The sequence below is a fragment of the Dromiciops gliroides genome, chromosome 6, assembly GCF_019393635.1.
Source record: "Dromiciops gliroides isolate mDroGli1 chromosome 6, mDroGli1.pri, whole genome shotgun sequence".
NCBI lineage: Eukaryota > Metazoa > Chordata > Mammalia > Microbiotheria > Microbiotheriidae > Dromiciops > Dromiciops gliroides.
The window spans coordinates 53,338,121-53,364,036 of record NC_057866.1 but is presented as its reverse complement, the minus strand read 5'-3'; the positions used below and the strand labels follow the sequence as shown (position 1 = coordinate 53,364,036).

Below are 25,916 nucleotides of genomic sequence, written 5' to 3'. Positions count from 1 at the left end.
CTCACCTCATTCTGGCTTTATTTACCTTTACTGATAAACTACAGGATCTTGTCATTTTTTAACATATATCCTCAGTTTCTCCTGCTTCCATATCTGCATCTTTTTAAAAGCTGAGTCCCTAGATAAGCCTTTTCCTCAGTGACATCCATATTGCTTAGATACCTTAACCTTTTCTTTCTCTTTGGAATTGCTACAATTTTGCCTGCGTTATAATATTCACTTGACTTCCCTTTTTCAGTCTCAGGCTATAGGATCCTACCTACTGTCATTTCTCTGAGCTACTTGAAATCTAAACTCCTAAATCTCAGGTACATATCACACTCTGCCTGGGATTTCTTTCTTATCTGTCATACAGTGAATTCTAATGTGACATAATCCATTGCCTCTGAAGATTCTGATCATTTTTGCTTTACCAAGTAGTTTAGTATTTATTGGTCAGAAACAGGTCAAGAATACCAAAATCCCTGATGCCCTCTTCAATATCTGGCTTACCAACTACATCTGGGCACTTTTCATATCTTATCTATTAGGTAGACAAATTTTCCCAGGCCTCTTTAGATGTATTCTTTTCCTAAAATTTGTCATCAGCCTTTTTTCAAAGGAAAAACCCAGAAAACTTTATTTTGAATATTCAGGAAAATTTAGCTTTTCCTCCTTAATTTAGGGGTGGATGGAGGACAGTGAAAATCCACAGAACACTAGCTTTCTTCTCCTTGCTCTTCTAGAAATGTGGCATTGCAGCTATAACTGCTATTAATCGTTTTTATGGTCTTATTGAGAAAGGTTACCCTCCCAGCCCCTATTCTCAGAATGCTCTGCCATTCTGAGTGGTATGTCAAGTCAGCTAAATTTGAGTATGTGCATGCACTTCATTGGTTTATAATCTAAAGTCTGAATCTGGAAGAAATGTGAAAGTCATCCTATTTGTTTAAATGCTTTATGCATGATAATAAGCAGGTCTCCCTGAAACTCTGCATGTATCTTCTTTTACATTTAATTCTGACCAACAAACATTTATTATGCACACAATGACACCAGGCTGGGCTCTGGGAATACAAAGTAAAAAAAAGAAACACTGCTAGCCCTTCAGGAGCTTACCAAAGAAACACCATATAGATCCCACTAGGTAAATGTAAGGTTTAGTTAAACTAACAAAACATAATTTCAAGAGGTGAAGAGCACTAACAATAAAGGGAACAAGGAAAGACCTTGTATTTTGTCTTCTCATCATTTTGTCTGCATAGTTTAGCAGCTTTCAAGCTGATTGCCACCTTCCCTTCATTTCCTAATTGTAGGTTTGTAATATGAATAAATACCAGAAAGGGTTTTGGATGGTTATTGTTAAACCATTTTTTAAAACTCACCATGTTTTTACAGCTATAGTCTTAGTCACTTAGGGGTTTTTTTGTTTTTGTTTTTTTTTTAAAGCATTGTACTATTTGCGTAACACTGTAGTATTGTGGTAGGCACCACAGGAGAGCCAAAATAAGTAGAAGGCACAGTGCCTGCCAGCAATTTATATATAATTGGAGAGACAAGACATGAAAATGGAAAACTTTAATAGTCAGTGTTTCCCAGTGTCAGTAAAGTTCAGAGTAGGTGAAAAACATGCACAATCAATGTGGGTTAGAATTGTCAGTCAAGTTCTATAGGTGGTCCACATTTTTTCTTTAGATTTGTTTCTTTAAGGTACTTTGCTTTCCCCAAAAAAGTTTGGGTAATAAGTAGATGGAAGATGAAATTAGAACTACAGAAGCTTTTCTTTTAAACCCTACTAATAACCGGAGGCGTTTGTTAGACTTTATTTTGGAGCTGCTATTTTGTTAAAAGTATGTGATAGACTAAAGTATAGGTGGTCCCCAGCTTAGTGATGGGATTTTTCCCTCCTAAGTTAGTTTTTAAATTGCTTATTTGAAACTCCAAGGACCTTTTTCCTATGGAAGCACTTCCTTTGAAAATGCTTTAAGAAGGAGTTAGATTTCCAAGCCAGCCCACGAAATTGGTAGGCTTTTAACTTGTAGCGAAGGCAAAATGGTGTTATGGAACCACCTCTGAATTATAAATTAAAAGATCTGAGTTCTACTCTTTATTCTGATAGTTGTTTGATCTTGGACAAGCCATTTAAGTTAGACTTTCTAGTTACTCAGCTGCAAAAAAAAAAAAAAAAAAAAAAAGGAATAATACCTTTCCTGCTTAACTGTCACAGAATTGAGCTGCTTTGCACTTATACCTAATTATCATGCTATTAAGTAGAGGTTTTGCATATTATTAAATGTGCCATATTCTTAATTGTAAATTTAATTTTATTATTCTGTACTTTCTTCTTGGATATTCATTCTTAAGAATTTGTTCATATATTGTGTCTATCCACTCAAATATAAAAAAAAATTGGTGAGTATATCTTTGTAATCATTCTGAAATATGCCCCAAATATTTTAAAAGCAAAGATATAGTTGTACCATTTCTAAAAGGTCTTTCTTTAAAATGTAACTATTTTGAATACTAGTAGTAATAATAGTACTTGCATAGTTTGGGCCTAAAAAGGTTGGTTGATATATTTCCTTAATTTCTATAAAATGGTTATTTGGTAGTTACATGGACTTACATTATTTTTTTCCTTTAAAAAGCAAATAATTATTTTGATTCTTTCAATTTCAGATAGAAAATGCCGCTGAAGAACCTAGAGTTTTATGTATTATACAAGATACTACTAATTCAAAGACAGTCAATGAACGAATCACTTTAAATTTACCAGCTTCTACTCCATTGAAGAAACTATTTGAAGATGTGGCCAGCAAAGTGGGCTATGTAAATGGAACCTTTGATTTGGTGTGGGGAAATGGAATCAATGCTACTGACATGGTAAAACCCTATATTTAACTCACCTGATTTCAAGTTGCTAAAATTATTATTGTTATTATTTTAACATTAGTCAGACTTAAAATGGTTTCATAACTGGAGTGTCTTTATATTTGATTTGACTCTAGATTTTACAACAGACTTCCAGATTCCTGAGATAACAAAATACTGAAGCTCAAGTTCAATTTGACCTATGAAATACAAACCAACTTTAAAACTAACTAGGACAGAATAATCTATTCATCAAAAGGAACAATAGACTACAACTTGATGAAACAACTTGTCTCCCTCATATCCAATGTGCTTTCTCCCCATCCTCCTCATGATCTCTTCCCATAACTATTCCTTGTTTACTCTCTTCTTAACTTTATTTGCTGCTCTTGCCTTTCAGGATAATGTCCTCCACCCCTGAGCCTGTTATTTCAATAAAGTTCTCTCTAGCACCTCTTCTGCCATGCCTATCATGTCTGTTCTCAATACTGAGCCGATTTCTTCTTCTCAGGCTGTAGAAAATTACAGGAGAAAACCATTAAACCACGCACTCATGCTTTCTAATCTTATTTGGTCCCTCAACAGGTCCTTTACTCATTACTCATTGACTGCCTATCAGATAACCCATGGCACTTGCTCTAACCCTTTTCCCCACTGAAAGCTCCAGTTTGCCTACCTCCTACTTCACTAAAGCTAGAAACTATCCAGGGGTAGCTTCCTCAGCTTCTGCCCTTTCTACCTCCTGCCTTCTACTGCAAATAATAGTTACAATGGCTCACATATCTCATTCTTACAGCAGTGCTGCGAGATAGGTACTGTAAATGATTACTCCTCTTTCAAAGAGAAGCTAACTCCAGCTCAGCAAAGTTAAGCAATTTGTCATACAGTTGAGTGAGTGATAAGAGAGGTAGAACTCTAACCTTAGGCTTTGGTCTCCTGGTCCAGTGTACATTCCATTAAGCTGTGCTGCCTCTGCACATCAGGATTTATCACCTCTTCTTAGACATCTTAGCTTTCTTTAAAGGATAGTTTAGGTGCTAAATACTTACTGCTTACCAGTGAGTTAGCCCAAGAGTCTGTGAGCAGTAGCCTCTTTTCTCCCCCATGCACTCCCTCCCCCACACCAATCCCTTTGGCATTCATTCCAGGAAGCACCCCCAGGGGAGAAGAGGCCAGGTAAACCCTTCCTTGGTACCATCAAATGGTTCACAATCAGAAGCTGATATAATTTAGTCAAAGGACATGATAGTAAAGAAGATGCATTGTTATCTAAGGGCCATGGGACCTTCCTGTCTTATTTACAGTTGCGTTGTCTCTTGTTAGAATGTGAGCTCCTTGAGAGTAGGGACTGTCTTTTCTATTTGTCTCCAGCATTTAGCACAGAGCTTTGCACATTATAAGAACTTAATAAATGTTTTTTCATTTATTCATTCCACAAAGCTTTTCCTTCCCCCAGGTTAGTAGCATGCTTTAACCCTGTGAAGTAACTTTGTAACCAGTCAGTCAGTCTAAACACATTTAAGTGCCTGCTCTGTGCCAGGTATTTCATTATATTATATGTACTTGGTATTTACTTGGGCTTGCATTTTGTTCCTCCTGCAGAGGTTAAGTTCCTTGAGGGTAGGAGTTATTCTCATTTTTTTTTTTTATCATTGGAGTTTTGCATGGTGCCTTGCACATAGTGCGTGATTAAAAATTTTGTCGAATTAAATTGAATTCTTTCCTTCCTGCCTTAGAGGAAGAGGAAACCCTCTTGCTTCCCAGCATTATCTTTTTTCACTTCTTCACTTACTCTGATCTATTCTTGCCCATTTTTGGATCTTGTTCATTCAGTTATCTAAAGATTCTCACTCTGGTATTTTCATTTTCTTCTTTGTATTGCTTCTTTACTGACAAAAATACTCAAGTCTCTCTTAGCCTTTAAAAACAAAACAAACAAGCAAAATAACAAAACTTCCTTTAGTCTCATTCACTTCCTCAAACTACTATCCTGTTTTCTTCTTTCTTTTTGTCACCAAATTGAAATGAAAAGAGTAGTCCAAGCTTGTTGCCTTCATCTCCTTCTTTAACCCCTTTGTTTTTGTTTGCTTGTTTTGTTGTTGGTGGATTTTTGGTTTTTTGTCTTGTGGGGTTTTTTGTGGGGGGCAATGAGGGTTAAGTGACTTGCCCAGGGTCACACAGCTAGTAAATGTCAAGTGTTTGAATCTGGATTTGAACTCAGGTCCTCCTGAATCCAGGGCCAGTGCTTTTATCCACTGCACCACCCAGCTGCCCTCTTTAACCCCTTTGTAACCCAATTTTTATTCCCAGTATTCTACTGAAGCTGTTCTAAGATTACTAGATAGCCTAAAGAATTGCCAAGTACAATGACTTGTATTTAGTCCTCCTGTTCCTTGATTCTCCTGAAGCTTTTGATACTGCTGACCACCCTTTTTATTGATTATTCTCATTTTCCACCTGTTTCCCTTCTCTTCTGCTCCAGAGGTTGTATTCCTCAAGATGCTGTCTTAAGCTCCTTCCTTTTTCCCCCTTTCAGATATCACCTGTCATTTGTTGACTCCCAGATTTGCAGCCTTTCTTCTCAATTCCAGTCCTGCATTTCCAACTGCCTGCTAGACATTTTTACCTTCTGTTTGTTAAGAAGTAAAAACATTAGCTTTGCTACCCCCGCTTCCCCATTCATTTACCAGATGTCAGCTCTTAGAAGGATCACTCTCCTTATGCCTTTGTTCTCTGTAGCAACTTTCCATTTCTTTTACCCTCTCTCCCCACCCCTCATGCCCATAGAGATCTTACAGAGAGGGATTGATGCTTTTCCAATATGCAGTATTGCTGGCATCTCTTCTTTTTTACTTCTTAACAGGTGCAGACACCACATTTAAACTTATGATTATACTTTAAGTCCAGCAATTTCTGAGGCTTTTACAACTTGATTTTCTGTTGACTTATTCTTTTTTAATATTTTTTATTTGTATTTTTTTCCTATTCCATGTAAAGATAGTTTCCAGCATTGTGTGTGTGTGTGTGTGTGTTTTGTTTTGTTTTTTGTGGGGCAATGAGGATTAAGTGACTTGCCCAGGATCACACAGCTAGTAAGTGTCAAGTGTCTGAGGCTGGATTTGAACTCAGATTCTCCTGAATCCAGAGCCGGTGCTCTATCCACTGTGCCACCTAGCTGCCCCCAATACAACATTCATTTTTATGAGATTTCTAGTTCCAAATTTTTCTCCCTCCCTTCCCTTCCCCCTCCCAAAGCTAGCAAGCAGTCTGATATAGGTTGTATGTTAGAATCATGTTAAACATTTCCACATTAGTCATGTTGTGAGAGAAGAATCAGAACAAAAGGGGAAATCTGTTCACCTATTCTTAAAGAAGCCATGCTTTTCCCCCCTTTCATAAAGTTTTAAAACAAAATTTGAGTGTCAAAGAAGAGCTTTTAAATGGGATTATGCTGAAATTTCTTCTTTTGCTTCTCTTTTCTCTGAATTTCTCTATTCCTAGTTGTCCATAAATAGTAGAGAACTGAAGTATACTTAAATGGGAATAATGATAGTATAGCCTCCACAGGCTATAATATTGTCAGCAAAGTGTCTTTTACATCTTAAATGTACTATAAAATGAGTCTTTTTTTTTTTTTTAAACTAAATCTACAATTTGGAACTATCCCCAAAGGGCTATGGGACTATTCATACCTTTTGACCCAGTGGTACCACTGCTAGGTCTGTATCCCAAAGTGACCATAGAAAAGGGCAAAGGACCAACCTGTACAAAAATATTTATAGCAGCTCTCATTGTGGTGGCAAAGAATTGGAAATGGAGGTAATACCCATCAATAGGGGAATGGCTAAACAAGTTGTTGTATATGAATATAATGGAATACTATTGTGCTATAAGAAACGATGAGCAGGAGGAGTTCAGAGAAACCTGGAAGGACTTATATGAACTGATGCTGACTGAGAGGAGCAGAACCAGGAGAACATTGTACACAATAACAGCAACATTGTGTGATGAACATTGGTGATAGACTTGGCTCTTCTCAGTAGTGCAACGATCCAAAACAGTTTCAAAGAACTCATGATAGAAAATGTTGTCAACATCCAGAAAAAAAGAACTGGATTATGAATGCAGATTGAACCATAGTGTTTCTACTTTGGGGCTCTATTTTTTCCTTCTTTTTTGTTTTCCCTTGTGCTCTGATTCTTCTTTCACAAAATGAGTAATGTAGAAATATGTTTAATGTGATTGTACATATACAACCTATATCAGGCTGCTTTTTGTCTTGGGGAGGAAGGAGGGAAGGGAGGCTGGGAGAAAAAATTTGGAACTAAAAATCCTATGAAAACAAATGTTGAAAGCTATCCTTATATGTAACTGGAAAATAATAAAATGTTCAAAAAACCAAAAACAAACCCAAACCTAAATATAGTTTTATTTTTCCCATTCTTAATTTTAAAACAGGAGAATTAAATCCCTTTTAATTTGTTTGGAAACAGAACATCTTTTCCATGGGTACCCCAACTAATTTGTGTTCTTCCCAGTCTTTTTTTCTGTCATGCTTGTAGTACATAAATGGGCTGACAAACCCTAACCTGGTAGACATTTTTAAAGAAAATCCATAGGTAGCATTGATTAAGTTTACCTGATACGTTATGGACTACAGCAAACTGATGGGATAACTGGAATATGTTGTGGTACATTAGATTGGTGGAAAAGAATAAAGTGTAAAAATGAGATTTTAAGTATGCCTGTATTTAGAGGGAAAGAACAGTGGCAGGACCATGTGGGTTTAATGAAGTTTTTCAATGATGACTGGTACTCTTCAAGAACAAATAACAAGAAGTCATCATAAATTCTGATACAGCCACATGAGCTCTCTGCAATTCAGGTAGGCTAGGGTTGGTGGGAGGGGAGCTTAGTTCAGAAGTTTTTAGAGAAACTGTGAGTTCAAAAGCAGTTAGAACCCCAAATGAGCAAAATGAGAATATAGGGACTGAGAGAATTAACATGGAATAGTACCAAAAGCAAAGAGAGAAGGATAGAAAAGAAGATCATTGTAGGGAGAGGCTGATTCAAATGACAGTCCAGGAGAGGCCCAGAAAGTCAGACCTTCAGATGACTTCTGAGGGAACAGTATTGACTTGAGACTAAATGAGTGAACCCAGGACCCAGACAGAAAAGAACCATGCCTTTTTAGGAGCTCAGGGAAATAAAGACTTGGAAATAAGTTCAATCTGGACTTGACTATAAAAGCATTGGTTAGCTTGAAAGGGACTACCACTTTTCTAAGGTCTCTTCTTGTGACCATCAATGTTTGGAGTAAAAAGAGTTTGGGGAAGAGAAGAAAAGAAAAACATGAGAGCTGTCATTAATATGGTAGGGGTAGCTAGGTGGTGCAGTGGATAAAGCACTGGTCCTGGATTCAGGAGGACCTGAGTTCAAATTCGGCCTCAGACACTTGACACTTACTAGCTGTGTGACCCTTGGCAAGTCACTTAACTCCCATTACCCCACCAAAAAACAAAAAAACCAAACCAAAACAAAAAAATATGGCACTAAACAGATTTGTATTTCATTTAATCCTCCCAATAAAACTGAGATAGCTAATGCAGGTATTATATAATCACAGAGTATAAAAGCTGAAATGATCATCAAGTCTTAAGCCTCTCATTTTAGGAATAAGAGGACTGAGTTGCTTTGATGACATGTTCTTGCCCCTTCTCACATAGCTACTAAATGGCATCCAGGATTCTAATAGTACTAGAGTGCTTTACACTAATAAGTGTCTGGTATAGTACTTGAACCCAGATCTGTCCTGACTTCAAGTCCAGCACTAGGCTTCTTCTTGAATCCAGAGCACCTAATTCCAAATCCAAACATGGCTTAATGTTGTTGCCAGGCTAATTTATGGTGAATCCCAGTTACCTGGTCTTTGGAGAGCCACCCAATAAATCTTTATATATCCTCAGCAAGTTATTCCCCACCCCCAGAAAGGAGGAATTAAGGAAAACTTGGCGTTGCTTTATTTTAACTCATCACATTTCATGGCCTATTTTTTAAACACTTATTTAGTGAATTTCTTATACAGAAAATGTGTCCAGATTTTATAAATTTTCTTTTGTGCTCTCAGTTGTACAAAATTACATTTAGTTCCAGATGAGTACTGCCTTGTATATATTTTGGAAAGCACAAGAACAGTTATAATTAGATTTTCTTGTCTGAAACTTAGCATCCATTTTTGTCTTTCCTTCATGTAGTCTATACAATAGCATTACCAAAGTATTTTTTCTTCGGAACAGTTTCATTAAAATCTCCCAATATTGATAGTATAAATCATATAGTTGTTAGATTTGAAGCTAGAAGAAGTCCTTAAAAATCATCTAGTCCAATTCCTTTCTTTTGCCCAGGATAGTTGCTGGCCCTCAGTATAGGGTGCCTGACTATCTTATCTTCCTGTATGGGTGCATGGATAGTTAATGCCAAGCCTGGATTAAAAGAATCTTACTGAATGGTTTGCAAAAGAGCCTGTTTTCAAATCTAATAGAGGCCTTGTCTATTTATATGGTAATCATAATGATTATTGCTATAATTGAAATTTTTTTATAATGTTAGATTTTATTTTACGTTCTCTAGGCTCCTTTGGATCACACCAGTGAAAAATCTCTTCTGGATACTAACTTTGAACCTGGGAAGAAAAACTTTCTGCATTTGACAGATAAAGATGGTGAACAGCCTCAGATAGTATCGGTAAGGCTACAGTTTATTGTAACCTGCATGTCCTCACCCTGTGTTACTTAGCTATCTAGGCAAGTTCCCAGAAATCCATTTAGTGATTTCTATAAATACTTGGATGCTTTTCTCTGTTTGATTTTGGCTTATCGTAAATTGATTTGGGTAGGTTGAGGATAGGGATAATAATTCCTAAAAAACCCTAGTTAGGATTTTGTACCAGTATCGCCTCTTTTTAGCCACATTTTTGCCCCACAAACTGCATCATAAATAGTTCTGATTAAATTGAATAGTGTTATAATTGAGGGTTTCTGTTCCTGACCAAATAAATTTTCCTAATAGAGGCCTCATGGTATACTGGAAAGAATTCTGAATTTGGAACCAGAGGACCTGGGATTGAAAGTTGACTCTTTCACTCTCCCACCTTTGTGACCTTGGACAAATCACTGAGCCTGTTTGCTTATCTGTAAAATGAGGGAGTTGGATTATATTACCAACAAAAATGCCTGGTTCTAAGTATTGCATCCTGGGATCCTAAAGAAAAATCATAGATAGGACCAATGATACATCATAAAAACATGAACCATAAACCTATATATTTTAATATTTAAGTGCTATGTAATGTTATTGGTGTTAGTACTTCTCTTTTAACTTTGTAATCTTCATAAATTACTTTGGCCAAATAATTTTATTTAGGATTCTGCAATGAGTCTGGTTGGGAACCTTTCTAGACTTAACCCAGACCCCTTAATGTGATGTGTATTTGACACCATTGTATCTTAGTAGGATGTAACAGACCTTGTGCTTCAGTGGCACAGCATTCAAGAAACCAGGATCACTTATGCCTACTCTGGCCTCAGTGCTCCAGAAACTATGAAATGCACACCATAAAATACACTTAAGCAAATGGAATTTAAATGTACCATAAATTTGACCTAAATCTATCTAAATCAGGTAATTGTTTTATTTACCAGCTTTAAAAACCTTTTGTAAAACATAGTAACTGACATTTTAATATAGCTACTTTTATAATTTTGTGTGGTGTAATTGTGCTCCAGTTAAATTTGTTCATTAAATATTTATTATGTTGACTTTTAGGAGGATACCAGTGCAACAGATGACAGTGTGCAAGATAGGTTTATAGGCCCCCTCCCACGAGAAGGTTCTGTAGGCTCCACCAGTGATTATGTCAGTCAAAGCTACTCATATTCTTCTATCTTAAATAAATCAGAAACAGGTAAGATTTTCATGTTATTTCATTTTTGTCAGAGAATTATAATTTTAGAGCTTGGAGTGACCTTAGATATTATCTAGTTTAATCTAATTCTTTTCTAGATGAAAAATTGAAGCCCAAGATAGTTAATGGCAAAGCTGAGTTTAGAACTGGAAATGTTAGCTATTTCAGGGAGAAGCATTTTGGGTAATAATCTTATGATGCAACACTTCAGAAATTTGTGTTCCAACATATTTGCAAAAAAAAACTTGTACCAACCTTATGCTAAGTATACATTTAATTTACATAAATTAATATAATACAGCATATAATCCAAGTAATAATTTGCCCACAGAGGGCCTTATTAAAATGTGCACATCAAGCCAGATACTAGAGAAAATAACCCTTTGGGAATTCCTCTAGCATTCTTTGATTTTTTTTTTTTTTTTTTTTTGCTGGGCAGTGGGGGTTAAGTGACTTGCCCAGGGTCACACAGCTAGTAAGTCAAGTGTCTGAGGCCGGATTTGAACTCAGGTACTCCTGAATCCAAGGCCAGTGCTTTATCCACTGCGCCACCTAGCCGCCCCCTTTGATTATTAAAAATAATTTTTCACATTAGCAAATTGTCCTTTTGGAATACAGGGAAAATTGATGATGAAATTTGGGATAAGAGGGAAGGAGAATGAAGGTGAATAGAATACAAGCATCTGAAGATGAAACATTGATGAATGGTGGCAATTAAGGAAAGGGAAGAGGAATAAAATGGAGCACCCTCCATAGGCATTCACTCTGTGCTTAGGACATTTGAGAGGGTAGGAAGTTGGGAGAACAGGCAGAAATGAGCTCTAAGCCTGAGCTCTATTCACAAACAATTCATTGTTTGAGTCAGAATACAACTTGTAAAGACTCCTTTGGCCAAAACAGTTGTTCCCCTAAGCTATAGAACTCCTAGTCCATTGCTTCTTCTGTTACAACATTTTGTGACCCCCTCTTCCTGTTCTACCCTGATTCTCCTCTACTTCCCAGAAAGTAACTAGAATCAAAAATATTGAACACTTTAAAAAAAAGAACACTTTCCTGTTGTAAATTATCTGACTTTGAATGTATTCTTAGGGTTTTGGAGTTAGCTTCCTTGTCTGATTGGAGAGGAATTTCTTTGATTTCCACTAATATTGGAATGCATTTGGAAGAGTTATTACTATTTTCTATTTTGAAGGACATAGGACTTTTACTGGACTTTAGCTCTCTTGGAGTTTAATCCATCATGGTGAGGTGAACAATTTCACCTTTTAAAAATTCCTCCCTTGTTTTGTATTTGATTCTTTTTCCTACATATTTTTCAGCCTAGTCTGCTTATGTTAGTTGAATTCCCATTCAGGAATTGAATCACTGATGAAGCTGATTTTAAACAAAACATACATTTGTACAGACATTGCCATTTAAAAAATAATTTCTATTGACAGTTACTGTTTTGTTATTTTATGATTTTATTTTTCCTCTGATAATTGAAATGAAGAATTTTCTAGGCTTCTGAGTTATTTCCCTACTAACAGGGGAAAATAATCCTATTGGTGCATTTTATGAAAAAAATTCTAATCTAAATCTAATGGCATTTGAGGGGCAGCTAGGTGGCGCAGTGGACAGAGCACCGGCCCTGGGGTCAGGAGGACCTGAGTTCAAATGCGGCCTCAGACACTTAACGCTTATTAGCTGTGTGACCCTGGGCAAGTCACTTAACCCCAATTGCCTCACTTAAAAAAAATATTTTTTTAATTAAAAAAAAAAAAAAGAAAATCTGATGGAATTTGAGACTTTTTTGTGTGTGTGAGGCAATTGGGGTTAAGTGACTTTCCCAGGGTCTCATAGCTAGTAAGTGTTAAGTGTTTGAGGCCGGATTTGAACTCAGGTCCTCCTGACTTCAGGGCCAGTGCTCTTCTACTGCGCCACCTAGCTGCCCTGTAATGGCATTTGAAATAATCAATTTTAACAGCTATTCTTTGAAAGAACTCACTCTTCCCTCAATAAACCAAAATCCACAATAAAACATACTACATGGTGATCTGTTATTTGAGGTAGTGAAACATATCGGTTCATGTATTGAAGTTTCCTCAGCACTGGGCTGAGTTAGGATCTCTGATAACCTATTTGATCTCTGATGACTTCATTGCCCTGAGTGTGGGGGCATTCCCTTCTTCCTCTCTTTAAAATACTTCCTTTACCCCTTTGTCTCATCCTATCTCATCCTAGTATATTGGAAGATATTTATTAAGGTTAAAGTTTTTGTTTTTGTTTTTTGTCTTTTTTTCCTTTAAAGGTCTTTATTTGAGGTGAGTATAACATGTGATTTTAAATCAAAAACAACAGAACTCATATATGCAAACAACTATTATTTTTACAAAGTAGTCACCTTGGAAGGCTTTTTATTCATGTCAATGATTCCAACCTTGCTCAGTGTGTTTTTGAAACTTTTTATGAACTCCATCTTCAAAGCCATTAAATCCAGAAGGGCCCTTAGGACCTATTTTTTAAAAATTAATTTATTTATTTAAGTTTTCGACCTTTGTTTAGATAAGATTTCCAATTTCAAATTTTTCTCCCTCCCCCCCCCCCACTCCCTTAGACAGCAGGTAATCTGATATATACCATTAAACATATTTCTGCATTAGTCATGTTATACAAGAAGAATCAGAGCAAGAAGGAAAAACCTCAAAAAAGAAAAACAGCACCAAAACCAAAAGAAATAGTATGGTCCAATCAGCATCCCTATTCCACAGTTCCCCCCACTTTTTTTGCCCCCTGGATTTGGAGAACCTTTTCCATCATGAGTCCTTTGGAACTTTCTTGTACCATTGGATTGGTGAGAAGAATCCAGTCTATCACAGTTGATAAACACACAATGTTGGTGATACTGTGCACAATGTTCTCCTGGTTCTGCTCATCTCACTCATCATCAGCCCATGCAAGACCCTCCAGGTTTCTCTGAACTCCTCCTGTTCATCGTTTCTTACAGCACAATAGTATTCCATTACATTCATATACCACAACTTGTCCAGCCATTCCCTAATTGATGGGCATAGGATCTATTTTAAAGCACTTATTTTACAAATGAAGAAACTGAAGCCCAAAGGAATTATGTGACTCTTGCTTAATTGACTCAGCACTACATAATGCCATTTAAAAAAGATAGGGCTGTGCTTGCTACTATGGCTCTACAAATGAATTTCTTTTTAAAATCAGTTTAATATCTTTAAAATCCAAATTTTAAGGGAGTTGTTTTCATATCAGTTAAGCAGTTCAAATTTCATTATTATCAAGACCTTTTTTTATATCCCTTTGAGATAAATAAGTAATATGAAGTAATCTGACATGCTGTTGAGTTTATAATCAGAGGTGAGATTTTTATAGGTATGCAAATAAAAATACCTGAATAAGATCCAGAGAAATTGTTAGTTACAAATTAAGTGATATTAACTTCTTACTTTTACTTTTGTTCTAAGTAAACCATTACTGCTTACAAGTGCTAAATGTGTTGTCCTACTTACTGATTTTCCTTTTAAATGTTGAATTATGTTATATGCTTGTCTTTTCTTTTTTAAAGGATATGTGGGATTAGTAAATCAAGCAATGACTTGCTATTTGAACAGCCTTTTGCAAACACTTTTCATGACTCCTGAATTCAGGAATGCATTGTATAAGTAAGTATTTAAAATGACTTTAAGTGGTAATTGGCATAAAAATTTAAGGTGTTCTTGCAACTAAAATTTACTTTCTTGCATTTTAAATAACTCACACTTCCATATTGCTTTAAGGCTTATGTAGTTCTGAGCAGCTCTGAATAGTAGGTGTGCAAATATTATTATTCAGATTTTGTGGATGTGGAAACCAGGGCCTGCACAAGTGACTGTGGGAGTTCACTGGTCACGCAGTAAATAAGCACATAGCCTGAGATTTGAACCCAAGTCTTTTGATTGCAAATCCAGTACTCTTTGAACTAACATTTGGTGCCTTTCATTTATCACTAAATAACTGGACATTTCTCAGATACGCTTTTCTAGATACTATGTCAGAGACTGAGTCTAGAAGATTGGTAATATATAAGTATAAGAATATAAGTAATATATTCTTTAGCCATGGTAACCCATTAAACACATACACACATGTGAATACATGTAAAGAGGCAGCACAGAGTACTGGAAAAGACACCATATTTGGAAGCAGAAAACCCAATTTTAAGACCCAGTTTCTCAAACTCATTAGCTGTATGACCTTGGGAAAGTTACTTCCTCTCTTTGGGTCTCTGCTTCCTCATCTTTTAAATTGGATTTAATAATAATAATTGTAATTCCAACTCTCAGAATTGTTGGAAGGATTAAATGAAATAATTTTAAAGTGCTTTGTAACTATGAGATACTATATAAATTTATTCTATTATTTTGATTTACATACACTTCAGGAAGTATTTCGTACATCCTTCAATATTACAATGGATGTAGAAGTGTGGGCAGAGGCAGCAGATAGAGTGCTAGCCCTGAAGTCAGGAAGAACTTAGTTCAAATCCAGCCTCAGACATTTACTAGCTATGTGGCCCTGAGCAAGTCACTTAATTCTAATTGCCTTTAAACCACTCCAGTATTCTTGCCAAGAAAATCCCATGGACAATATTGGCATGCTATCGTTCATGGGGTCATGAAGAGTCAGACATGAGTCAACAATGACATAAGTATGGAGATTCCTCAACTGGGGCTTATTGAAACCCATTTACATTGTCTCATCCTCTTTAATTCTTTCCCCATGTCCTTCTATAAATCTTCTATAGATGATGTATCCAGTGAAATAGAAGCTCTCCTATGGATCTTTTAATATTTCAAAAATTCCATTGAAAATTTCATTCCCAGTTCTGTGATCAGTTGGGTCCTGTTTGTCTTTCATATAACATGCTGAATACCAACACTAAGGCGACTTACATTTTGTAGAAACCGTGTCATAACTGATTCAAAGCAAAATATCCTTGTAATGTAAATAATTTTACTCCAATTTGTCTGTTTTAAGTTCATATTCTTCTGTATTATGTTTTCCTAAAGCAGGCATACATTAACTGCCATTTCTTGTAAGATGTATCTCTAGGAAACACTATTTAGTTATTAGAGATTTTTGCCAAGCTCCATCTGTCATTTGAAATTACTTGACTAGATTCTATCATTTCCTCAAACTATCATTTTCGATCATTCCTCTCTTTCTTAGCCAGACTCCTAGAGAAAGCCATCTATACTTAATGCTTCCTTTTCCTGTCATTTTTCAACCCTTTGCAATCTGGCTTTCAGCCTCATCATTTGACTGAAGCTATTCTCTCCAGTTACCATTGCATTATTCTCTTAATGACCAAATCTGATGATTTTTTTTTTAAGACCATATCCTTCCTTTCCCACCTGTCTGTTGCATTTGACACTGTTTTGCATCATTTCTTAGATACTTTCTCTTCTCTGGGTCTTTATGATGCTTTCTCCTTGTCTAACCATTCTTTCTTAGTCTTCTGGTTCATAATCCATATCATAGCCCTAGCTGTGGGCATTCCCCAAGATTCTGTTCAAGGACCCCTATTCCTTTCTCTCTTGGTGACCTAATTAGCTTCCTTGGCTCTAATTACCTGTATGTCAGTGACTTTGAAATATAAATCCACTCATTCTCTTTCCCGAGCTTCAGTTCTATATCACTTGATTTTTGGACATTTCAGATTGGATGTTGGTGAGACTAACCAAAGCAACAAATCCAAGGCAAAATGGATTATCTTTCTCCCCTAAGCTTCTGGCTCTTCAAAACTTCCCTATTTCTGTTGAAGAGCCAACATTCTTCTAGTTTCCCAGCTTCATAATGACTCCTCATTCTTCTTCACCCCCATATATCTAGCCACAAAATCTTGCCATTTCTTTATCTCTTACATCTGAACCTTTCTCTCTACTTAAAGTAAACACCTTAGTTCAGTCCCTCCTCTCCTCTTGCTTTTATTATTATAATTGCTCTCTTTCCCTCAAGTCTTCACTTTATTCCATTTTTTATCAAGCTGCCAAAGTGATTTTTCCTGTCTCTAGGATCAATTATAAATTCTTTTTATCTTTTAATAAATTCTTTTTATCTTTTAAAGCCCTTTGGGACCTTGCCCCTTCAATATTTCCAGCCTCATTGGATGTCATAGGTCTTCTCGTGCAGTCTGATTCAGCTAAAATGGCCCTCTCCCTGTTCTTCAGGACACCACTTCATTCATCTCATCTCTGTGCCTCCTCCCTGGCCATGTTCTGTTCCACCTTATAAAATACTGTTCTAAAGTATCATCTTCTACAGGAAGACTTTTCAAATGTCCCTTACTGCTAGTGGGCTTCCTTCCCAACTACTTTGTATTTTTTCTCTTTATACTTATTCTTTGTGTACTTATGTGTCCTTACTGTCTACTCTGTTAGAATGTAAGTTCCCTAAGAGTGTATACTGTTTTGATTTTTGTACTTCCATTTCTTGTACTCTAACACAGTGCCTGGCACATAGAAGGCACTTAAAAGCTTGATGGATTAATTAATAGAGATAGACTGGGCCTTTGATTTCATTGGTATTAAAAATGCCTTCTCTTAATTAGTTTGGCACCTTCTTTGCAGCTTAGTCATAATTGAGAGGCAAAAGACTTTGGTTAGAAATAAGGACCATGGTAGAGCCATACTATCAAAGTTAAAGGTCACCAAGTTTGGAGAGAAAAGTAATTTGTAAGAAAGTTTTTGGGGAAGTATCCATTGTCTAAAGAAACTATCAATTTAAAAAAAATAAGATCCAGGGATGAGGATTTAAATGTATATGTATATGTGTGTGTGTGTGTGTATATATATATATATATATATATATATTTCTTTTGTTTGTTTGTTAATGTGATGTTTTAAAACAAGATAGTTTACATTAAGACCACCTTGAGTACTTGAACATTTCTCTGGTGCCTGATTTTTAAGTTTGTTTAAATTAGAAAACTGGCATTTATTATGTACTTATTATGAACACATATACTAGAAGTTGTAGTAGAGATGAAAGAATGGTAAGGTGAAAGTAATAGTCCGAAGTGACATGCTGGCTTTCAAAGTATATGTAACAGCAGTGACAATAATAATAGCATTTATGTGCCACTTGAAGGTTTGTAAAGCACTTCATAAATATTATCTCATTTGATCCTTAGAACAACCCTAGGAGATGTTTGCCATTACCCTCAATGTACAGATGAGAAAACTAAGGCAAACAGAAATTAAGTGTCTTCTGAGGGGTGTTCCTGACTCCAGGTCCAGCACTCTGTCCACTGAAAGTGTTTGGAAAAAGAGAGAAAAGAGGACATCCCTAACAAGGGAAAACAAAAAGAAAGTTAAAGAAGTAAAAATGAGCATGTTTTTGAGGGTTGGGGATTAGATAGGCTGTTGTCTTGGCTAGAGCACAGATTTTTATTTCTAGTAGTAGTCTTGAAACATTCACCTAGTCACCCATGTTTAAAACCATAGACTTATCTTTGTCTTTTCTTCTCCCTTGCCTTCCATGGCTATTCATTTACTAGATTCTTTTCTTTTTCTCAATTCTCTCTTCAGCCCTCCCTCTTCTCTGTAGTCCCTCAGGCTAACGTGGTGGAGGGAACCTCAAATGTTTAACAAAATTAATTTAAATACAATATAACATAGATAATTTTAATTTGTGATTTTCTAAGTCAGTATATGACCCAAAGGAATCTGTTTCTATTTGAGCTTGACACCAATACCCCATACCTGTCCTACCTTCTTTGCCTTTGGTATTTTGAATTCTTTCCAATCCTTATAAATCTAACCTCAGATGCTGCCTCCTTAAGGAAGCCTTTTCCAGTCTTCATAGTCAGCTCTGACCTTCCCAGGTCACATAAAATGTCCTTTAATATTCTATTTTATAGCTACCAAGGGTTAGCATTTTCTCTATCTGTTATCCTTTAAACTTTCTGAGGGCAGAGACTGTCCAGTCATAACTTCATCTCTCTCAAGACCCATCACAATGTTCTTAGTGGACACTTAAGTATTTTTTTCTGTGTAGTTTAATAGATAGACTGGCAGTAGAGTGAGGAATGGCATTGAATATAAGGCAGAATTTTTTTTCCTTGATGTCACACGCAATGGGGAACTATTAAAGATTAATTTTTTTCCCTCATAAACAGAGAAGTGACATGAGAACAGCATTATTAAAGGAAAAATTTGCAGGATTGTACAATTTTTATTTTTAAGGGAGGGAGAACATGAAAGCAGTTAGACTAGTTAGAAAGTGATGATAATAATAATCCAGATAGGAGGTTATGAAAGTCTCTGCCGAAGTGGTGGTCATGGGAATTAGAAGGAAGAGATGAATTAGTCATTTTGAATAAACAAACAGGAGGACATCACTATACTATATGCCAACAAATTTTAGGATGCTGTGGAAGAGATAAAAACCCAAATTATTTCTTTAATTCTAAAGGACTAAAGTAGCTTTAAGAACCTTAAAAGAAATACTAAAATGAGTATGTGGCAGATGAATATTTAGAAGAAGCTCAGATTACTCCCTTTCCTAAGAGTGGTGCCACTTAATGAAATGGGGTGGAAAAATTCATTCTGAGGCACATCAGATCTTCACTAACATTAGGATTGCAAATGGAGATCTTCCTTAAGTTAGGAGTTTGGGAATATGGGACTCAAGTTTTGATGAGAAATCGTGAGCATGTGAGAACACAAAGATTCTCTGAAACTTTTTATATTTTGTTGCTCCTTTTTGTTTCTTATACACAGGCATTTCCTGATATATCCTCTCACATAACAAAGAATAGTTCAATGAAACTGGCCTTGTCCTTTGGCTCATGCAACATTCCTCCCCCGTATTTTCCTATCCCTGTTCTGGAAGAAGGAGAGTGTTCTCTTCTGTTTCCCACAGCAAGGATGGTCATTGAGATTCCTTAAAGTTTGGGGTTTTTTTAGTACTTTCATTGGCATGGTTAGAGCCATTTTGCATATTGTACTTGTAGTTCTTTCTTCAGTCTCAATCAGTTCATAGGATTCTTTCCATACTGAAATAAACAGTTTCTTTTAAATAAATGTGTCTTGTTTTCATGCTTTTATGTGTAGTCTTGTTTCGTTCCTTCCGAACTTATGAAACTAAACTTCCTTCATCTCCATAAAACATAAGGATACAATTATTTCTTATTATTTGTGCTAATGTGGCTATTGAATAATGTTTAAATATTATTCAAATATCTCACTTTTATAGGTGGGAATTTGAGGAATCTGAAGAAGATCCTGTGACAAGCATTCCATACCAGCTTCAGAGACTCTTTGTTTTATTACAAACCAGCAAAAAGAGAGCAATTGAAACAACTGATGTTACGAGGAGCTTTGGATGGGATAGTAGTGAGGGTAAATAGTTCTCTTGTAAATTGTACTTCATTGTTGTAAATTAGTCAGTATTGTAGGAAAAGATAATAGTTGCTTGGCTTAGGTTTACTGATAGTATCTGGAAATGTAAAGTACTTTATATTAAAATTTAGGTTAATTACATTTCTTTTATATCTTAGTCTTTCTTTCACTGGAGTCTTTCTCTAGTGCTTCACTTAAGCCATGGTGGTGACCCTGAGTTCTTTTTGTCTACAATTTTTTTTTTGTTTTTTTTTTTTTGGCAGGGCAATGAGGGGTAAGTGACTTGCCCAAGGTCACACAGCTAGTAAGTGTCAAGTGTCTGAGGTCGGATTTGAACTCAGGGCCTCCTGAATCCAGAGCTGGTGCTTTATCCACTGTGCCACCTAACTGCCCTGACCCTGAGTTCTTGAAGAACATTTCAGCAGATCTTGGCAGATCTTACTAAGCTAGAAAGGCCTTAAGAGTGGACAATGAATTATATATATCTGTAGTCTGAAAACTAGTCTAGGGAGGTCTGGAAAAGCACCTCACTGGAAGGTTGGTCATCAGGTGGTCTTGGAGAGAAGAGGAGAGGCAATAACTCATGGTGACAGTCTTGGCTTGGAGTTGGGGGAGAAGGGTTGTGAAGAATGAAGGGAGAGAATGGGATATGATTTGTATGAGGAAAGGGAATACTTACATAAGGTAAATCACAAATCCCCATAGTGTATTTTAGTGTTTTGTGCTCTTTGTCAGTTTAGAAAGCTTATTCAAAAATGTAAAAGTACCAAAAAGAAAATGTTTTCATCAGCCCAAGCATTTTTACACTTGTTTAGTCATGGTGTCTATTTGTAAAATATATTAATTTATGTGTAAAATGCTTGTAAGTTGATGTTGCCTTTTTAATAAACTTAAGTTTCTTTTTTGTGACAGCTTGGCAGCAACATGATGTACAAGAACTTTGTAGAGTCATGTTTGATGCATTGGAACAAAAGTGGAAACAAACAGAACAGGTAACTTTTTTTTTGAGGGGCTATGGGGGGGTTAAGTGACTTGCCCAGGGTCACACAGCTAGTAAATGTCAAGTGTCTGAGGTCAGATTTGAACTCAGGTCCTCCTGAATCCAGGACCGGTGCTTTATCCGCTGTGCCACGTAGCTGCCCACAGGTAACATTTTAAACTTGGGAGTGCAGGAAATTCTTTTGGGGTCAAATATTACCTGGAAAGTGATTTCTGTCTTATCCTCAAAATGTAAAAACATTAATAGGAGCTTTCATTTAGTCATTGAATTAATAAGTTTGTTCTTACTTTTGAATATTCTATTTTATAGTACTTACTGTTTTTATCCTGTAATCTATACTATTCAAAATACACTTATCAATCAGTAAGCATTTATTAAGTACCTTTGTGCAAGTTACTGTGCTAGGTTCTTGGAATAAAAGTACAAGGAATAAAACAGTCCTTACACCCAAAGAGCTCATATTCTAATGGGGGAGACAGCATGCACGGATGGAAAATGTAGCATCAAATGAATTCATCTCACTGGATACAAAGTAGTTGAAAACAAGATAATTCGGAAGGGAGGACATGAGTGGTTGGGGGAATTCCACTTTCCCTTTCCCAGTCCCCCTAATGCTAAGCCCTTCTCCCTCTAGTGGCTTTTCTCCTGTCTTTAGGCTGTTTGTCTCTCCTCTTTGACCTTGAGCAAGAACTCTCTTCGTATTCCCCCAGGCCTTACCATAATGCTAGGCACATAGGTACTTAATACAGATTTCTTAACTGATTGACTTACTGACTGACAAAAAGAAGGTGGTTCTTGGGTCTTATTTCAAAGCAAAAGAGGAAAAGGTAAGGAGGGTATGCGTTCGAGGCTCGGAGGACAGTCACAATGACATCCTAATTTGGAACTGTAGAATTTTAGAGATGGAAGGAACCTTAGTTGTTGTCCTAGTTCAAACCCTTTTATTGTATATACTACATGTAGAAAGTGAAAAAGTAGAGTGTCTTTGGCATATTTGGGGAGGATACTGCATGTTTTAATGGAAACTGGACCTGGTTTTGAGTATCAGCTCTTACACTTAACTGTATCGCACAGGGAAATTCATTTAATCTCTAAGCCTCAGGGGTTTTTTATATATAAAATGAGGACAGTAATATATCACTTTGTGCCTTGTAGGGTTGTTGTGAGGAAAGCATAAAACACCATAGAAATTGGAGATGTGATTGGTTTTTGTCTCCCACAGGGCTTTGCACATAAAAAAATAGCTTCCCAATAAATGTAGCAAATAAATGAATAGTACCATGCCTGCCATTTAACAGGAATATTTTTTTTAAACCCCCCAAAACTCTAATATATGGACTCTGCCCTCTAGGAGTTTAAGGTAGATAAGAAACATATTTTATGTATATTAAACATTTATTTCAGTAATGAAAGACAGTGTACAGTTAAGTACGAAATAAATTTGGCAAAATAGTTGCTCTCAGTTTCAGAGAAGAGGAGGAATATCAATCAGTGTTTGGTTGAAGAAGGCCTCATAGAAGAGGTGGGGACCAAGCTGAATCTTAATTTAATGAGAGGGGAAAAGCACACCAGTCTTGGGGTAGAGGTGGAGGTAAAACTAAGTCAGGAGGGAGTATGGGAAATGAGACAGAATAAAAAAAGTTTTCAATTCAGGACTCAATATGGTATGCTTAAGGGGCAGGAGGTGGGCAGTGGGCTTGGCTGAAATAGAGAATTTCATAGTATCTCAGAGTTAGACGGGAATTTAAGACATACTCTCATCCAAGAAACTAAATAGGATTTTCCTCTGCAGCATCCCTGACAAGTGGTCACCCAACCTTCCCTTGTAGACCTTTATTCTGGCATTCCTCTTACTTTCCAAAAAGGGAATCTCCCTGTTCTCTAGGCAGCCCATTCTACTTTTTTGAAAATTGTAATTATTTAGGAAGCTTTGCCTAACACTGAGCCAAAATCTGTCTGCTTCTCTTCACCAGGCCTGATTGTGCCCTCCAGAAATAAGCAGAACAAATTTAATCCAGATTGTTATAAGTAAAACTATTAAGTAAAGATTAATTGTAATGGATCTTCAGTGTCAGCAAGAGCAAATTATCTTTATATGTTGCTTTCAGGTTCAGAAAGACTTTTTCTCAGATCAGTAAATGAGTCAATAACTCACACTTATATAGTACATTAAAGCTGGAAAACTGTTTTCCTTACAACTACCCAAATAAAATACTGTAAACTCAGCGCAGGTATACATAAATACACAAAACTTTTTCTTGTCCTCCCAGTTATTAGTTCTCTTTCTCGTCTTGAATTGCTTTGTATTTACTTATCTGTATACATGCAAAAAGTTTTGCTTAAGAAATTAAGGGGAAAATTAATTAGTAGAGCTTAAATTTCCTTATCACTTCCTTTCCTCGTGCCATCATTTCAATTAAGAATATCAGGGCGCACTTTTTTTTTTTTTTTTTTTTAGGCAATTGGGATTAAATGTCTTGCCCAGGGTCACACAGCTAGTGTTAAGTGTCTGAGGCCAGATCTGAACTCAGGTACTCCTGAATCCAGGGGCCGGTGCTCCATCCACTGCGCCACCTAGCTGCCCCAGGGCACTCTTACTGGGAGAGGGGAGCAGGAAACCAGGACAAGGGGAAGTAGTAGAAGCTTCCACAAACAGTTGTTCATATCATTACCTCAAAGGATTGTTCAGAAATTCAGTGTGCAGTGGTCAAAAGGCACAAAGCACATGTGAACAAATCACACTTGGGGAAAATGGCTTTCTCTTAAATAAGGATACTTTAAGGAAACTTTTATAGAGTGTTTTAACAGTTTTTTAATTATAAAATTTTATAATTCTGCTCTTTATAATTACCTTATGCATATTGTGTTTTTTATGGAATGTTTTAATCTTTGCTTATACCCTGAAGTGTAAGTGGTTTGGTTTTTATAAAATAGGTATGAAGGCAGGGAGAGATGAATAGAATCAAGTACTTAAAAATGAAAAGAATTATTTTTGTTTCAACATGTAATTTTGACACCAATCTCTATTGGCATAATCATGGCATGCTTTTTAATTGTGATGGAAAGTAATTTTTAGAATTTGCTATTTGAATAATGTGATTACAGATTTCATTTTAATTCATTTTAATAGGTTTACATATTTTTGATAGGCTGATTTTAAAGTGGACTTCCTACATTTATTTCATATTTACTCTTTTTTGTTTGTTTTTTTGCTTGTTTTTTTTTTTAAGGTAGTCATGACGATTAGACTTTTTTTTTTTTGGTGGGGCAGTGAGGGGTAAGTTTCTTACCCAGTGTCACACAGCTGGTAAGTGTCAAGTGTCTGAGGCCGGATTTGAACTCAGGTCCTCCTGAACCCAGGGCTGGTGCTTTATCCACTGTGCCACCTAGCTGTCCCCTCATATTTACTCTTTAAAACAGTTTTGCTATTTTGTACTGATAATAAATACAAATAAGGTTTAGCTACATTTTCCCATGGGATATTAGATAAATGATATCATTTTGAAGCTTTCCAAGACTTACTTTTTCATAACACTATTGAGTTTTTCTTGGAAGCATTTTATAGAAATAGAGAATGTTCCTCTGATATCAGGTATTGTTATAATATTTTTAATTTAACATTTTAAAATATAAAACTATTCTTCTTTTAGGCTGATCTTATAAATGAACTATATCAAGGGAAGCTGAAGGACTACGTGAGGTGTCTGGAATGTGGTTATGAGGGTTGGAGAATCGACACATATCTTGACATTCCATTGGTCATCCGACCTTATGGTTCCAGCCAGGCATTTGCTAGTGTGGTGTGTACCTTTCAGCTGACTGCTTGTGTATCCATACACAGAATACATAATAGCACAGTGGTATAATTTATTTTAAGGTAAGTATCATCCTAGATACTCCCTCTTGGGTTGTTAGTCATTCTGCAGTTAAGCTAGCAAGATCTAAAAGATTTTTGACCCTTCAGTGAGTCCTAATAGTGCATGTATATAAAAGAAAAGAAATGCCAATGTACTGCCTCATGGCTAAGGGTTTTATTCTTTCTAATAGGAGATAAGATTGGTTTCATTGTACTTTTTGGTTTTAATAATCCAGTTTATGAGGGCTTTTTTGATTAGTCCCTTCTGTATTGAAAGGTAATTTTTATGCAGGGGGAATATGTCTCAAAAAATGGAAAATTACACTTTTTTTGTTTGTAGAGACTGGCTAAATTTTTAGAAAATATATTCTCCTTTTGAAACAATTTAAATGAAAACCACAGATTATGCATGTTACAAAAATGAAAAATGTGATCATATACTTGATTTTATTTCTTAAAGGCAAAGTTCTCACCAACTTGATAATCAGGTATTGATTTTCTAATTTGGGGGTTCTAACCCTAATTATTTTTCCTATCTGTCCCTAGTAGCTACTTATTTTTTCTTAACCTACTGGTTTTTACTACCTTCAAAGCAAAAGTTCAGAGATGAAGTAGAATTAAAAGGTGGGGGGGTGGGATGAGGATGGAGATTAAGGAGGAAAGAACTACAGCAAGGAGGTTTGAGAATTTACTTATTCCTGTTCCACTTTTGCACAGATATTACCTATTTGGAAACCCACTCAGCCCTGCCTTATATTTTGTGTCAAAAACATTATCTGGGTGGGCAGCTAGGTAATGCAGTGGATAAAGCACCAGCCCTAGATTCAGGAAGACCTGAGCTCAAATCCGACCTCA

The 25,916-nt window shown here is 36.2% G+C and overlaps 1 protein-coding gene across 3 annotated transcripts in view; it reads left to right on the top strand.

The window, feature by feature from the left end:
• USP47 (ubiquitin specific peptidase 47) overlaps positions 1-25,916 on the top strand; it is a 101,988-nt gene that overhangs the window by 32,290 nt on the left and 43,782 nt on the right. For 2 of the 3 annotated variants that reach the window (XM_043972857.1, XM_043972856.1), the window contains 7 exons: positions 2,659-2,862; positions 9,481-9,594; positions 10,675-10,813; positions 14,388-14,484; positions 20,060-20,205; positions 21,118-21,197; positions 24,856-25,005. In XM_043972857.1, the coding sequence (XP_043828792.1) occupies positions 2,659-2,862; positions 9,481-9,594; positions 10,675-10,813; positions 14,388-14,484; positions 20,060-20,205; positions 21,118-21,197; positions 24,856-25,005 (930 nt within the window). The remainder of the gene's footprint in view (positions 1-2,658; positions 2,863-9,480; positions 9,595-10,674; positions 10,814-14,387; positions 14,485-20,059; positions 20,206-21,117; positions 21,198-24,855; positions 25,006-25,916) is intronic. The other variant, XM_043972859.1, reaches the window with a different exon arrangement.